This window comes from Manacus vitellinus, unplaced genomic scaffold (assembly GCF_001715985.3).
Source record: "Manacus vitellinus isolate BGI_N305 unplaced genomic scaffold, ASM171598v3 scaffold_0_pilon, whole genome shotgun sequence".
Taxonomy (NCBI): Eukaryota; Metazoa; Chordata; class Aves; order Passeriformes; family Pipridae; genus Manacus; species Manacus vitellinus.
This window is the reverse complement of record NW_021938789.1, coordinates 20,617,254-20,633,240: the sequence shown is the minus strand read 5'-3', so window position 1 is coordinate 20,633,240 and position 15,987 is coordinate 20,617,254. Positions and strand designations below refer to the sequence as shown.

The window sequence follows — 15,987 nt, the reverse complement described above, 5'->3', positions numbered from 1 at the left end:
TTGTTTCATGTTATTCCTCTTTCTCCTTTGCATTTTCTTCAGCATATCTTGTACTCTGATGTTGGGAGTGGTTATATGTTATATAATAACCATCTCCTTTCCATTCAAATTTCTCCTTTAAATACTTTAAATGCTTTTTTCTCAACTCATATTTCTAGCGAAAGTGTACAGATTGTGTTTTGTATATACAAGCAAGCACACACTTTATATTTCTTCATATAAAAGCATTGTATAGGCCAGAAATGAAGAGGGTGGCTTCTGATTTAGCAGAGTGGAGACAGAAGGTTCCTAGGGACAGAACCAGGAGCTGGTGATGAGCTCTTGAGGCAGCTGTGGCTGAGGACGTGAGGCAAGACGCAGGGAGGGCAGGATGCAGGGAGGGTGGTCAGGAAGTGTGATGCATGCTGCTCTAGCAGGGAAGTGGTTTTTCTCGTTAGTGATAGCAGCAGCCAAAGTGGGGAAAGAAAGCACACTGTATTCTGACAAGCACTGGCCAGAGAAACATAGCTCTGCCCTCACAGTCTTCCCTCAGAGGACATGCCATATTTTATAGCTGAGCTGATCAAATGACTGACTGCTACCCAGAGAGTTTGTCTCCTTCCTTCTTTCCTCCTGCAAGCCCAGCACAAAGCTCTCCACTTTTGAGTTTTATTGGCTGTTTTTTCTGCAGGATTAGTAGAATGAATCAGCTCACTTAGGAGGCAGATGAACTTGAAAGGCAGTGAGTGGCTCAGAGCAGGAGATGGTGGGGACATCTATCTTGTGGCTACAAATCATGAGATCAGCACAGCCATGCTGCTTACCTTTCCCTTTGGTTTTGCCTCCTGTTTCTAACCTCAGGCTTACAACACCCTAGCAGTTCATAACTAAATACTTGTTTTTCAAAGGTCTGTCCTGTACCATGGTGGCACTGTTCTCCAAAAGGATAAGATCAGTATCAGGGGTTTGGACTCATCCAAATGAGTCAGAAAACACAGTAAGAGACCAAGGGGCTGTCAGGTCCAGCCTGAGAATAACGGACCCGAACGGCTCACTGTTGCCAAAAAGTGGAGATCAGTGGTGTGGCTCTAGGACAGGTACTCACTCTTCTGGGGAAACTGTGAAGAGGTGATGGGAACACAACCTAATTATTCAGAGCCCACACAACTGCCACTACAGGTTATTTTGTGCTGGTATTTCATATGTTCCTTATTCAGTAGCCTCCCATGTTTCTGTGCCTGCACCAAAATGAGAAAATGAGGCAAAGAGATTATTTATTTCAAGTGACCTCCTTTAAAAGGTGCTAAAGGTGCTTTAAAATGATAAAGCATTATGCTTTCCCTGAGACCTGCCCATCTGTTGTGGGCTCAGGAATGTTAATACTGAGAAAATGTGCACAGAGTTTTTCAGTGTGTAGGGGTCAGACTAGTAACCTTTTAAAGTGTTGCCCTATAAAGGCCTGCATTAGACACATAATTTCATCTTATCTGGGAGGTTAGCTCCTATAAGCATGGGCAAAAAAAATTGCTTTAGTGCCCCTACAAAAACTTTTGCCTCAAATGTGATGAACATTTCTTTCTGTGTTGCTTTGGTAACAATGTCCCAGATATTATATCTGTGAAAATGGGCAGTAACAGTAGTATTTGTGTGGAACAAGTGGTTGGAAAAATGGATCCTGTTAAAAGAAGATTAATTATTGCTGCTGGTTTTCCTGCCCATGGTGTCCTATCAATATACACTCAAAAGATGACAATAACAACCATCCTGTCAGTCTTACAGATGGTATCAATATATTTTCTTCCAACATAAACAATCTAAATCATTCATTTAAACAGAAATCACTTTAAGTGCATAGCTTTCAGTATTGGTTTCTGTGTGCATTTTATACTAAATTTTATGTATAAATTAGTGATATCATTTCCTTGTTTCTAAATTGACATTGTATTTTTATGAGCCAATAATGCTTGCCTACCAGGCTTCCACTTCTCAATAAAATCTTTCTGTAGGTGGCTCTGGGAAAATTATGAGCAGGCTGTTATTAATATTCAGATAAATTTAATAGCTGCTATCATCACGCTGGCAGTAAACAAATGAAAATGCACTAGAACATGTTTCAGTGAAACTGGTGCTTAATTGTCAGCAAGAAAGGTCTACAGGACAAAGGTCAGGTATCTACAGTGTAATTACTTCCCGGAACAGCTACACCCATAATTAAAGACTGAGTAGGCCACCTTAGTCCACATGGCATCTGTGAGCTTAGGTCAAATTCTAACCATATTCAAACAGGCAAAAATGGGTGAAAAGTGAGAGCCACCCTTGTCACTGACCACAAAGAGATGTCTGCTGTTTTTTTAGAACAAAATTTTGTGTGATAAAAATGAGACCTAGAAGAGCAGTAAAGGTTAGAAGGAGACACTATAACACCTCCATAAAGGAAACATCTGGTCAAAGGCTGTAGGAGTGCTGAGCATTCATAAAAATTTAGCTGATGCTTCCTGATCAAACACCAGAAAACCTGAGCAAGTCTGTGTTATGGATGGGAGGAAAAAAGGCAGAATTCTGAGATTCTCTGAGCCAGCACTTAGGATATATCTCTATAAAAACCCCACACTGTTGACAAACTGAAATGTATTTTCAGAAAGTGAAATTACTTTCCTTGTTTAGGTACTCCCGAGGAGCAATGCAGATCAATAATTTGCGTGTACAGGTCTGGTGACATTTCTCTCCAGTCCTACTTAGTTTTCAGACCAACTCCCCTGTCTCCTGCCACTCTAAAGCTTCACAAACAGGGAGGCCCTGCAGACACTAAGGCACGTCACCACTAGCACTCCTCCCCGATGCACCACCAGCCTGGATCCTGCTCAGCCTCCCAGTCTTGTTCTGAACCTCAGCATCATTTTAAAATCTGCCAGAAAGGAGTCAGCTATGGGAAACCTGCTTTGCTGGAAGGATGGTTTCTAACACACTTGCCAGTTTTATTTTGCAGGAATTTAAATAGCGAGAGAACGATGTTCTCTAGAAGTATGTAATTCCTCATATAGCTCCAGGATGCAACTCTGATGAGCAGAGGTTGAGGTTTTGAATCTGTATTCTTTGGGATGAAAATTTTTTACATCACAGCTCTTTCAAGTGTGGCTGGAAAGGCAGCTAGAGGAAGATGGGAGAACAGATTTCTATAGAAATTAACAACTGGTGTATCTCCTTCTAAACTCAGACAGATTATTTAACCTATTCAAATCTTCTTGACCTACCTACATTTAGTCAGTGCAGCTTTGTAAGGAACTTAATTACCCATTAATTTGTCCGGAGGTATGGTAATTAATGAGCAGCTGCCAAGATTTGTTTTGTATCAGCATTTAAAAGCCATAATTTTGATAGCAATGTATTGTCTCTGAGGCTTCTTTGTTCTTGTTCTTAATCATTCGCCCTACTTACCAAAACACTTCTAATTACTTTACATAATATCCTTCATTTCACTGCCTGGAAAACCTGACAACTCGCTGAAATACTCTCCATTGTGACTGCCTGTGAGAAAGAGATGCCTAATACAACAGCTTCAGGTTTTCTTCTCCAGTTTAAAAATATGAATTACACTTTTTTTTATCCCTTGTTTAAAAAATACAGATAATTTAGTATATAAGCCATGAATAATTTATTACAAGAGAAATATTAGCATAATTTCACTAAAAAATCAAAGTTATTCCAAACTAAATATAAACACTTAAAAAATAACATCTCTTACAGCAAATGTTTTTTATACAAAAACTTAATCAGTAATTTACTTCTTAACATGACAGACTTCCTGTACACCATGAAAATAAGCATTAACTTGGTTTTCTGACATTGTAAGAACATAGCATTCTTTTACTAGTAGTTGTTTTTTATGTATAAAAGCAGATAGACAGGTCCAGTAGAAAATAACAGAATTTTTGCTTGGTACAACAGTTGGTATAAAGAATGTCCAGACCCTTCTCAAAGGAATTATATTACCTGTCTTTAAAAAATGCCAATACATTCATTCAGGAACTGGACTGGTTACTTTTTCTTAATAATAACCCATTTGGTCATACCACAGTGATGACTGTATAAGCAAATAAAGGGACCACGAGCTATGGAAAGGGATTATTTTTCTCTTTTTAGTGTAAATATTTTCTTCAGTTATTCTTTAAATGGAGTAATTCACAATGAAAAGCAATTCAAATTTTTGTTAACAGACAAACTGTAATAAAAACCCCATCTTCAGTCTTTTTATTACTTGCATTACCTGTTTTTAACAAAGATTTTGAAGCTTGAATCTGGCCAATAAAGCCACAGTATCATCTACATTAACTAAGAAGTAATGAAACTCTGTTTGTAGATTTTCTTCCCTAAAGCTTCTTTGACACATGCATTTTAACAGCAAAGAATTACTGCAAGTCTCATCACCCAAGAATCTGAAAAATATTCCAAAGCTGTATGGACTATCATTATACTTTCAAGGCAAGTACATTTTTTGAGAAAATGTCTCTTTTGCTGGGTAGCAATGCTGCCATCTCCTGCGCTATGGAATGTAATCTCAAATTAGGTAATCACAGGTGGCAACTGAAGACCCATTGCATAATGACATTATCTGAGCTTCTCTTTACACCAAGACTACCTGCAATATTTTATAAACTACCATGAGAAGAAGAACTGGACACACTTTTCAGTAACACATTTTCCATATATGCTCTTCATCATAAAAATGAGAGTTTAGAAAGAAGGTGCAGGGGATTGATACAATTTCTACTTCTTCCTGTAGGCGTGTCAACTACAAACCTAGCCAAGTGAAAAAAAAGTGCTTATAATTTAGAAATAACTTTAAGCTAGTATCCCTACTGTTGCTTTCTAGTATTTGATAGCTTCTAAAGCATCATCAAAAATAATTAACAAGTGAGATGTTTCATGAGTATCTTTCAAAAAAGGAAGTACTGAAAGTTTGCACAACGCAAACATATGAAATATCAGCAGCAACCCTTCTGTTCTTACATCTAAATTATGAGCTTTCTTTGGTGGAATAATTTGTTATCCATCCAAACTGTCCTCTTCTACTACACTTTTTGAACATCGGAGAACCTACAGTCTGCTTCATGAGGGAGTTCTGCTTGGCATATATAAATGATTAAAATCAGTTTTTAACTGCTGAAGTGCTAGTAACTTCTGGAAAATGTTCTAGACTCACACTTAAGATTCCAAAGATTGGAACTATTAACTTTCTGGTGAGCTCATAATGACCCATACATCCGATAGATGAAGCTACTTTCTTGCTCACAAAGTGGAAAACAAAGGGGATTGTAATGAGTAAATCAGCCACTCTGCAAGCTGGTTTTGTGAGATAAAGATCAGTGACCAGAATTGAGGAGCATTCTGTGGTACAGATACCAGTCTTCTAGGTCTCTGGTAGATTATCATATTGCTAAACATTTAATAGAGGTGAAAACTCATTTTTAGAAATGATGAAAACGCCAAACTAAAAAAAAAGATGTTTTGATATTTTTCACCCCTTGTTTACAGTCCATCCTAGTATTTTTAGAAATAGCACATGGTCTGTAAGATGGATTCTAACAGAATATAAAATATCTTTATTATTAATAAAGAATGACAGTGTTCCAGAAAAATGAGAAAAAAATTGAAAAGCTTAACTGAGTTTTAATTGGCAATATTAGGAAAATGTACGGAAATAAGCGAAGTCCCTTCTTAAACCTCAAAGTAATATAAAACAGAGTAGAAATTCTTAATTGTGCATTCTGTTTCTCTTCTGCCTTTGAATACTTTATTCTTTCATTTCATGTAATTTTTAAGCCAATAGTAAGTGTTTTCAGGTCTCTAATGAATTTTCTTTTTCTTGAACTTGATCTTAAATAAAAAGGTACAGGCATATTCAGGGATTTGCAATCCACTCAGGATTCCTTGGGTAGAAAAGGATTTTGAAGGAGACAGGTTACCAAAAACTGTATTTGATAAATTCTTTTCATGACATCTATTCAAGGTTTTTGTAGGTGACCAAAATGGAAAAAACTTGTATAAAATTTCATATTAAAGGCTAAAAGGGTTAAACACTGTTTTCTTCATATTGTGTCTCCAATAAATATCCTTCATGTAGAATATCGATATGCTTGCTTGGCAATAAATTATATAAACATAAAGAAAGCCTGAAATATTAAGGCCATCACCAAGATAATAGCAGACTACTTGTCACTTCAGCAAGTATTACTCTTTATCATTACAAGAAAATTGCATTTTGTAAATGTGGCTTACAAAGACTATTAATTTTTTGCTAAAATTCTCCAATAGGAGATGCTGCATAAAAAAAAGGACAATGTTTTTCATTGTCTAACATACAATCACCCTCCTGTTTCTGTCTGTCATATTAATTACTGAACATTTTCATTTCATTCATTACTGCCAACAGCTGACACACAGAGGAGCGGCCCGCACTTAACAGGCCTCACAAACCATTTTCCAGAGGACTGCAGAAAAAAAAAAGTTTAGTAAACATGGGTAGTCTTAGTTGGCAACTCATGATTCTTTGATGATGAGCACTGCTTAGAGAGTTTCATTGACTGAATAAAATGTCGTCCTCCTCATATGCCAAAGCTGGATCTTCCATGCTCTCTAGTAAAGTGTCACGGGTTTCGTATCTACGGTGTGGTAGTGATGATTCTTTGGCAACAGTGGACATCAACTGATTCCAAGTGATGTTAGTATTTTTGAAAGCATGCAATAGGAAAATGCCAATAAGGATACTGCAGAATCCACTCAGGGTTCCAATGATATCACCCAGTTGCATACTATTCCACTCCTTGAACAAGATGATGGAGCATGTCAGAACTGTCGTAGTGAAACACACGTAATAAATAGGTGTCACTAGAGATGTATTGAACACGTCCAGTGCTTTGTTGAGATAGTTGATCTGAGTGCTGACTGAGAGCACCAAGATGCCCACCAAAATGTACACCAGCGGATGCCGATAAACTGGCTTCTGCTCCAGCATTTGTTTAATGGCAATGCCCAGGCCTTTCACAGATGAGACAGAGAAGGCACCAATGAGCGAGCAAATTAAAATGTAGATCAATATGTTTGTCTGACCTCTCTTTGGAGCCACAACAAAAATCAGGACAATGGCAACAACTGTTATGAGAACAGCAAATGTGACAAATCCTGTAAGAAAGAGGAAAGGGAAGAAGAGTAATGCACATGAGACAAAATACCAGAACTACATTCAAGTCCTGAACACTTCTCTATGAACTGTAGCACACATTCACTGCGATAGCATACAGACCTGGATCTTGCAGCTTTCTTTCCATTTCATCTAGTGAGGTGACCTCTTCCTCCTCTGGGGCGTGAATAACCATGACCGTTGACCCCAAAATGCTCAGTACACAGCCCAGCTTTCCGTGAATATTCAGCTTCTCATTTAAAAAATAGGATGACAATATAGCACTGTTTGGTAAAAAATAAATAAAAGATTCAGCTCCACCAGCCACACAAGACATTCAAAATCTGTCTGTGTAGCATGACAGTAACTCAAAACCTCATTTCAATTTGGATATATGATCAACCAGCCTGAAACAATCAAATTGTCAGGAGTTTTGCAATAAGGTTGGTCATGACCAAGGAGGTCAGGTCAGGTTTTAGGGATGTTAACAACCCTGATCGCTTCCCTCCAGGTTGCAAAGAGTACAAAGTGCTCAAGGAACTTCTCATTCCTGATTGCCTGGGCCAGGAGTATGCACTCTCCCATACCTGTAGCTTAACTACACAAGCTGGATTTTTTCATTAAAAAATAGATTAAAGCACTTCATTTGCCATTAGAACCAATTCACGTGAGTTTTGGAAACTGTTTCTCATCCCTCCCCGGACTCCCCCACCGAGGCACAGTTTCTGCCTGGCTTGTCAGGACTCCCCCCAAACCACAGAGAGGGCACGTCTCCCCCTTTGAAGAGAGCTGACCCCAGGATCTCTAAGGTGTTCAATATTTAACCTAAGGACAATAACATGGCCTAAATGAGACCACCTCACAGGGCACAATTAGCCTGTTAGAGCATAACCTCGGGCACAATGGTGTGTGGACGCGCTCCCAAATAGTTTTTCAACCCACTGATCAAAACACAGACATTTTTTTCACACAAAGGTAACAAGTTCACTGACATGAAGTTCTCGCGACCTCTCTGCTTCATGAAAATTAAAAAGATTGCTATCCTCATCAAAGGAGGGGTAATAAAACTCATGCTGTTTTGCAAAGCAGCAGCCGGGCAGCCAGTTAATCTGCATCTACCTACATGCTGATTGCAGCACAACTGAGTTACATTAGTTTTGCTATGATGGAATGGCTGCAGTTTTAGCAATTAGATTGCTGCAAGCATCTTATTGTTTTGTGGTTTTTTAATATGTGGCCCAGGTTGTTTTAAACACGTTTCATACAGTATACTCAGATCTTAAAAATAAGGGTTTTATACTTAAAAGACAACAATTTCATTTTGCTAATAAATTATTTCCCAGAAAGTTCTTTGTAAGCATAGACCATGTCTTTTCTGCTGCTATGGTAGCCACATTAATGTATGTGCTTAAGTACTTGGAAGTTATTTGTTTCTTCATACTTAAGAAATAATAAATTTCTGAAGAACATTCATGTTTCAAAAGAGCCAAAATTTTATTTGCCTTCTTTCCTTAAGGACTTGGAAAAGACAAAACAAAACCGAAAGTGTGCCTTAATACGAAATTATCCTTCTATAAAAATAAATGTTTTTGAAAACATTTTAGTGGGGGAATACGATATTTTCTTTTAACATTTTGGTACAACTGAAGAAGAGGGTAACAGTTCAGTTCTCTAGGAAGAGATAAATTACAACCATCTATCACTGTGCATCAACAGTATACCTGGTATACGCTGACAAGAAATACTTTATAATATAGGTGAAAGGCCATTCAGTGGTCTTTGGAACAAGACTTCTAATTCTGTCTACCCAGAAAACTCAGTTCTAAATAAGCAGATGATCTTTCCACAAAGGAATAAAAAGCATTCTTTGTCCATATATTGCTTTTCTCTACTTTCAGCCAAAGACAGTATTTTTCCCTCATACAGTAAATGGTTCATTTGCCAAGGTCTGCTCCCAGTTGGTACCAACCTTATGAGAACACTCAGTGCACCCAGTGGGGTAACTAAGGTTGCAGGTGCAAACGCATAGGCAGCAAAGTTTACAGCTTCTCCTAATCCCACTGTAGAAGAAAGAACATTTGGATCAGCTTAGGAGGGGAAGGGGATATAAAAGGCACACTACTGTCAATATTTTGTATGACAGCTATGATAGCAAATATAAAACAGAATATTTTTTTTACACTATATATGCAAATTTTCATTTCAACATTAGCTGCACAACCTCTTCTGGAAATAATAAAGGCTGAAGAAAGCTAAACACTTTTCTCCTAAATACTCCTAGAAGCTGGACAGATGAATCCCATTGTTTTTGACAGGATAATAAGGAAAAGGTGGTTATTCTGCAAGAAGTTCCAAAGACCAAATGCAGTATTTGAGGGAATGGCTCAAATCAGAAAGGCCTGTCTTGAATGTGATTGCAAGGACATTTCTTTTAAGTGAAGGGAGTGAAAAATAGGGAATAAATCTCTTTAAAACAATCTCCTTTATGTAGCATTTACATACAGGCTGAGAAGAAAGAGGTGACTTACTTGATAGCAGTCCAGCCCACCAAAGCCCTTCCTTCAAATAAGAATATCCACCTTGTCCTGAAAGCAGAAAAAATAACCTCATCTTAGAAGAAAGAGATCACCTTATTATAATAAAGAAAAGTACAACTTCACGTTTGCACCTACACAGTACTGAAAGAGCATGTTATCTGGGTGTGACATGAAGAATACTTGATTTTGACTGACATTTTATTAATCACTCTACTGTTTTGTGACTTGGACTTCTGAAGAATGATATTGACTAAATACACATGGAGGGAAAGTTCCAAACAAAAATAAAATGTCCATAAAGATTGTTGGTGATCTTAAGAAATGCTTCATTGTGCTGTCCCAGCTCAAAACCAATATGTTCATACCATCAGCAATTTTACTTTAAATCAGAAGAAATTAAAAATGCCCCTGCATGCATTAATTATTTTTTTTACATAAGTATATTGAATATTCAGTAATACATCTTTTTCAAATAACCAGATTTTCTGGAACAGTATACTGCAATAAACACAACAAACAAAATAAAAACTGCTAATGCTATGTATTTAAATTCATGTAAAGGGAATTATGAGATTAGTCCAATTGTTCTTTTTCTAGATCTTCATCTGTTGACTTTGATAGGGATAGTTGTACCAACTGTAGAAACTCATCTAATAAATATCCTTTCTACAACTCATTAAGTTAAAAAAAAACCCAACCCAAACCAAAACCCAACCCCCCCCCCCCTAAACCTAGTTACCATCCTAAGAGTTTTCATCTCAAATGAGGGAGGAAAAAAAATGGAAAAAGAAAGACATTTTGAAGGCTAAGATGAATGGAGTATTTTATTTGGTAACTAACTACTGTCAATGACGAAATATCATCACCTCACTGGATTTAATATGCACTGCAGGTCCCATAGCCCTAGGAATTCTGAAATCCTAGTCCCTGTAATCACACACAGAGAAATAATACTGTATCTCCATCCCTCACCAAGACAGGATTTCTGATTCAAGTGCAACAGTTTTAAACATGTATTCTGTGATTCAAACCTTGATTTTGTGTTTTGGTGTTTGTGTCTCCAGCAGGAGCAACACAGGCACTACCACTTACCAGCTCGGGTGACTCCTCTGTCTGCCAGTTTCAAAAGTCCTTTTTTCTTCAGTATGAAACCAGAACCATTAAAGATACTGGAACCTATTGCCAAAGCCAAGCCAATGTAGAGGCGATACCTGCTTCCAGCAGGCACGGAAACGCTCCAGTTTGTTTCATTGACAGTCCCTTCCATAGAGGTGAGGAAAGGAGAGTGTGATTCAGACACGTTGATGATCTGGCACCATGCTTGGCAGGAGTCACAGCAAGCAACAGAGAGCACAGCACCTGGGAGGAGAAAAAAGATGACAAATGATCCAGGCACAGCACTGGAAAAACCCTGATGTCACTCTGCTCACTCCTTTCTATGTCTTCCCAGAGCACTTGTCCTTTCTAATTGTACAAGTAACACACAAAATCCACACAACATACACAATACTGCCCTGAGTCATTACCCAAACCTGCAGTTCACAGGTGCATACATTATTTGACATATATATTTTGCACTTCATTGGTTCAGTCAAGCAATTAGGGCAATACCAAAGAATGCAACAATAAAATATGATCTTCAGTGTAAAATTCTACTTAAAATCTTAAAAGCTAACCTTAAACCTCAAGATGAAAGGGTTCTTTTGTGTTGTGCAGAGACCACATTCCCAAAACACAAACATATAGCCAAATCCATGATTTCGGACTCTCCCTGTTAAGTAAGTCTCCTGTTATTCCAGGCTTCTGCTTTTACTTTTCTGGCTGAGATTGAAAACAACAAACAAAAAACAACAACAGCAACAACAAAAAAAAAAAAAAAAAAAAAAAAAAAAAGGAAGAAAAATCTATACAGGGAGTAAACTCTAGGTCTATATTCATTTCATTAAAACTGTTCTGTGAGTACTGTGCGAGCCAGATCTTTTTTAATCCATCCAAGTTTTCAGGTGAAAGCCTCATTGCAAGTCACAGAAATTTTCATCTAACCTCAACATGCCCTGTCTGGAGGGAGATCACAGCCCCACAAGGGACAGTCCCCTCAGCTATCCCTGCAACAGAGCTGCAGAACCAGGTGGTCCTCAGCTGAGACTGAACCTTCACACTCTCAGCCAGCCAAGCATTATCAGCATCACTGTGATGACAGTCTGTGGGAATGATGTCATTGTTATCAGCTTAGATGTGTTTTTAAAGGAAGAAGAGATATTGCATTTCCGAGAACAAAAGGAATTATAATTTTGCCTAGGGAAGCAGGGGACAGGCAGCAAAGCTGCAACAGGGTTTATGACAGTCTAGGCTGATGTCTCCCAGTTTCTCACAGTAGAGTGCATCGCACAAACAGCGTGGATCAGAAAACCTAGACTGGAATAGCTTTTAAGGACAACTTTTTTGGGGAAAAAAGGTTTATTGTGAGGACATGTTAAAATATGAAACAGCTGATGCAGAAGTACAAAAGCTCAGTCCACTGTGATTCATATTCACTGGATGCAACAAATAATTTTGCTTTCCGTGTTTTCCCTGTAATTAAAATGACACATGAAGGATTCATCCTGCTGAGTGGCACCACCAGTAATACACACCTTTTTTTTTTTTCCCCCTCTTTTTTCCCCACTGAAAAAAAAAACACTTGAGGACTTGGTAGAAAAGGATGTGCCTCTGTCTGTTCATATCTAAGCTCTGGAAATACTACTGCTATGTCAAAAGTACTTGACTTCTGACAAGTAAGCAACCTTGGGTAATTCATCTAATACTGTTTAAGAAGGAATATTTAAAACATTAAACATCTTAAAAATAGCATATCTTCATTTGCAGTTGAAAATCTTGATATTGACACTGGAAGATACCATCCTTTACAAGTAAGGAAGTAGAATGAGTATTTGCTCTCAGTTTTCCCGTGCCATACTGTGCAACAAACATACTACAGGAAGCTATCCTTTGATTTGCAAGATTTGCAGTTACATTTCCTTGTTTGCCAAGAGAGTTTCTATATCACAGGAGTTGTTTTGTACTGCTATGTCAGACTTCATAAAAGTGGTCCCACAAAATGGGTATGTTCATATCCTGCAGCTGAAGATTAAAATCTTAAAAGAGCTTAGATCAATGTGCAATTACTTTTGCATAGTATGTAAGATAAATACTATTCTGCCATCTTATAATTATTAGAAATTGCAATCGGATAATGCAAAAGAAATGAAATTTGCATCTGCACCTGGAAGTAGTTTAAAATCCCAAAGTATTAGCATAGTCTTAGAAGAAAAATTTGCATATACTTTAGTTTTGACATAATTAATAAAGAATAAATTACAAAAGAAAATTGCAGACAAGTCCTTTAAGCATAAATATATTTTCTCTTAGCTAACAAAGACAGCAAAAGTCAAAAATGTCCCTGCTTATGGCAGGAGGGGTCCAACTAGATGACCTTTAAAGGTCCATTCCAATCTAAACCATTCTATGATTCTGTGAAAAAAAGCAGAGCAGTTGCCAGTGAATGAAATCCCTTATCTCCCAGTATCTGTAATGATGCTAAACCAAACTGGTGTGAGAAGCAGAACATTCACAGAATCACAGAATTAAGCTTGGAAAAGGCCTCTGAGATCACTGAGTCCAACCTATGACCCAACACCACCTTGTCAACTAGACCATGGCACTCAGTGCAACATCCAGTCTTTCCTTAAACACCTTCAGGGACAGTGACTGCACCACCTTCCTGGGCAGCCCATTCCAAAGCGCAATCAATCTTTCTGTGAAGGACTTCTTCCTAATGTTCAACCTAAACCTAAGAGGAGCAATTTTGAATGGTTATAATCTCTGCTTATTGTGCTGAGCAGCTCTTCTCAGTTTTAAAAAACAAGTAATTTGTTCCACTTGCATGTAAAGTGCTGATCAAAGAACGACCCGAGAGATGGGAAAAGGAGGCTGATCCAGGAATTAGTTACTTTATTGCCAACTGGGAACAGTCTGAGGATCACTTGGAAAGGCTGAGGAAGGTGACAAACCGCTGAGGCTGTCTGCCTTGTTTGACACACAGTCTCTAGTTAAGGTAGGTTCCTCCCATTTCCAAACATGAACCTGTCAGCAGAACCCCTCCATTCAGAAATAAACTCTCCCAGCTCAGGGAGGTAGCAACAGGAAACCAGTCAGAGTTCAGGCAGCCGCTGTTGTAACTTCTAAACTGTTTTTACAATTCAGCTAAATCTGAATATATTTTTTCCCAAACACCTAAATAGTCTCTATCTGAACTGGCAGAATAGCCAGACTAGTGCCACACTCTTCTTATGTCAAGTCTAACTTGCTGTTGTTCTACAGTTCTGCAAGTCTAGGACTGATGTACCCTGCAGTTCATTAGCAACAGCCAACGTGGCTTTTAACTCAACACTGAAGATACTGGTCTTAAATCATCTAGAAAACTAATTGCTTTGATTAGACACATAATTTGACCATTTCTATTGAGCTCACGAGTCAGCTCAGCCCTGGCAGAAGCACGAAATGCCTTTCTCAGTCACCCAGGAAATACCAAGCCACCTTCGCCAAGACCTGGCTCCTGGGGGCCAAAAGTGGGTGCACCGAGAAGCAGCAAGGAATTCTTTCCTGGCACACCTCTACTCACAAAAATGTATTAAAAAAAAAGCGCTTGAAAAGACGCTTAGACACGAGGCAGCCACGGGAGAAGCTCAGGAGCCTTCCTGGCGCCGGCAGTGCCTCGCTCGCCGGAAAACAACTGCGTGACGTGAGGGCGGAGGAAAGTGTTACGTGTGCAGGAGTGACGATCCCGCACCCGCGGTGCGGGCGCAGGGGCAGCGGGGGGGCTGCAGGAGCGGCGCCCCCGCAGCGGCACACACCGCGCCCTCACCTGCCGCCCACCGCCGCGTCCTCCCGCAATCCGCGCGCCCAGCACCACCCCGCAGACAGCCCGCACCGCTTCCGCCGGCCCCGCACGCCTGCCCGCACCGCCTCCGCCACAGCGCCGCGGTTCCCCCGGCGCCCCTCGCGCCCCGACGCACGCACCGGCACCCGCACTGGACATGCGCGGCAGGACGGCGGTGCGGGCAGCGCGTCTCTCGGTTGCCCCATCGCTTGCGGAGCACCCCGTCGGCGGCTTCCTCTGCGGTGTGGGCGGCGCTCCGCCCGCCCGCAGGCGCGGCCCGGCATACCTGGGCGCGCCCCTCGCCCGCCCGCGCCCCGCCTGGCTGCTGCAGGCGCAGGCGGCATCCGCGCTGCTCATCCGGACCTGTCTTGGGGGACAGTCACTCCAGGAGTGACCCGAATGGGCTTTATAAGTCGTTATCAAGTTCCAGGTCTCACCTGGCGAGTGCTGCGGCCCCACCTGAACACTGAATTCGTGGAAGAGAGGTCTGGCCTGGGGTACCTTGGCAGCATTTGTGTCTAGTAAGAGTTGTATAGATTTAATTTTCATCCTCTTCGCACCTGGAAGAAGAGGTGATCAGTCTTGATGTGCAACCACGTATGTGTGTGACAGGCTGCTCGTGCTCGCTCTGGCCAGTGGATCTGCGGACAGTCAGAGGGATCCCTTGGCCAAACTATGCCGGTGTCACACAACTAGGGCAGTGCCTGATGGTGCACACCCTGAGATGACTCCCTGTGGCTGAACGAGCGCCAAGGTGTCATAAGAAACAATTATCTTTATTACCCAATCTGTAGTTTCAAGGTAGAAGTGTAACATGATTAAGTGAAATACATTTACAAAACATATGGCTTAATAAAACATTACATGTTGCCCAGCAAACTTCCTGGACGGTCTGAGGACCTTTAGTATGGACAAGGACTTCCTGAACTGGAGGCAAACAGTTGAAAATTTAACACATCTCTACAGAGCACCACAGGGACATGCTGACTTGAGACTAGCAGAGTTGTAACCATGCTTTGCAGTGCAGCACCAAAACTAACCATCATTGGGTTTGAACTGTTTTACCACTGTGCAGACTGCTGAAATATGGTGACAGTGTTAGCAAAACCTCTCCTTGCCTTAGGTGTCCTTGACTTTGCAGTCCTGGGGTTAAACACAAGAGGTCAGTTTCAAAGTCTTACTCTTTTATTTCTATATTTATTTTTTAGCATAACGAGTGCTCTGTATGTTATGAGAAAAGGAATATTGCATTTCTAACTAACAATCCAAGTCACTGGACAGATGTAAAGAACTTGCAATCTATAATATAATTACAGAAGGGAGTGGATATACTCTTTGTGTGTGCACACTACATTGTTGATTAACACTTTTCATAC

The 15,987-nt window shown here is 40.0% G+C and overlaps 1 protein-coding gene across 1 annotated transcript; it reads right to left on the bottom strand.

Moving 5' to 3' along the window:
• Positions 1 to 6,553: 6,553 nt before the first annotated feature.
• Positions 6,554 to 11,012, bottom strand: NIPAL1 (NIPA like domain containing 1). The gene is given in 6 exon segments (XM_018078949.1): positions 6,554 to 7,158; positions 7,280 to 7,440; positions 9,126 to 9,216; positions 9,685 to 9,741; positions 10,786 to 10,990; positions 10,992 to 11,012. Coding segments are annotated over 6 exon segments (1,140 nt in total).
• Positions 11,013 to 15,987: the final 4,975 nt, after the last annotated feature.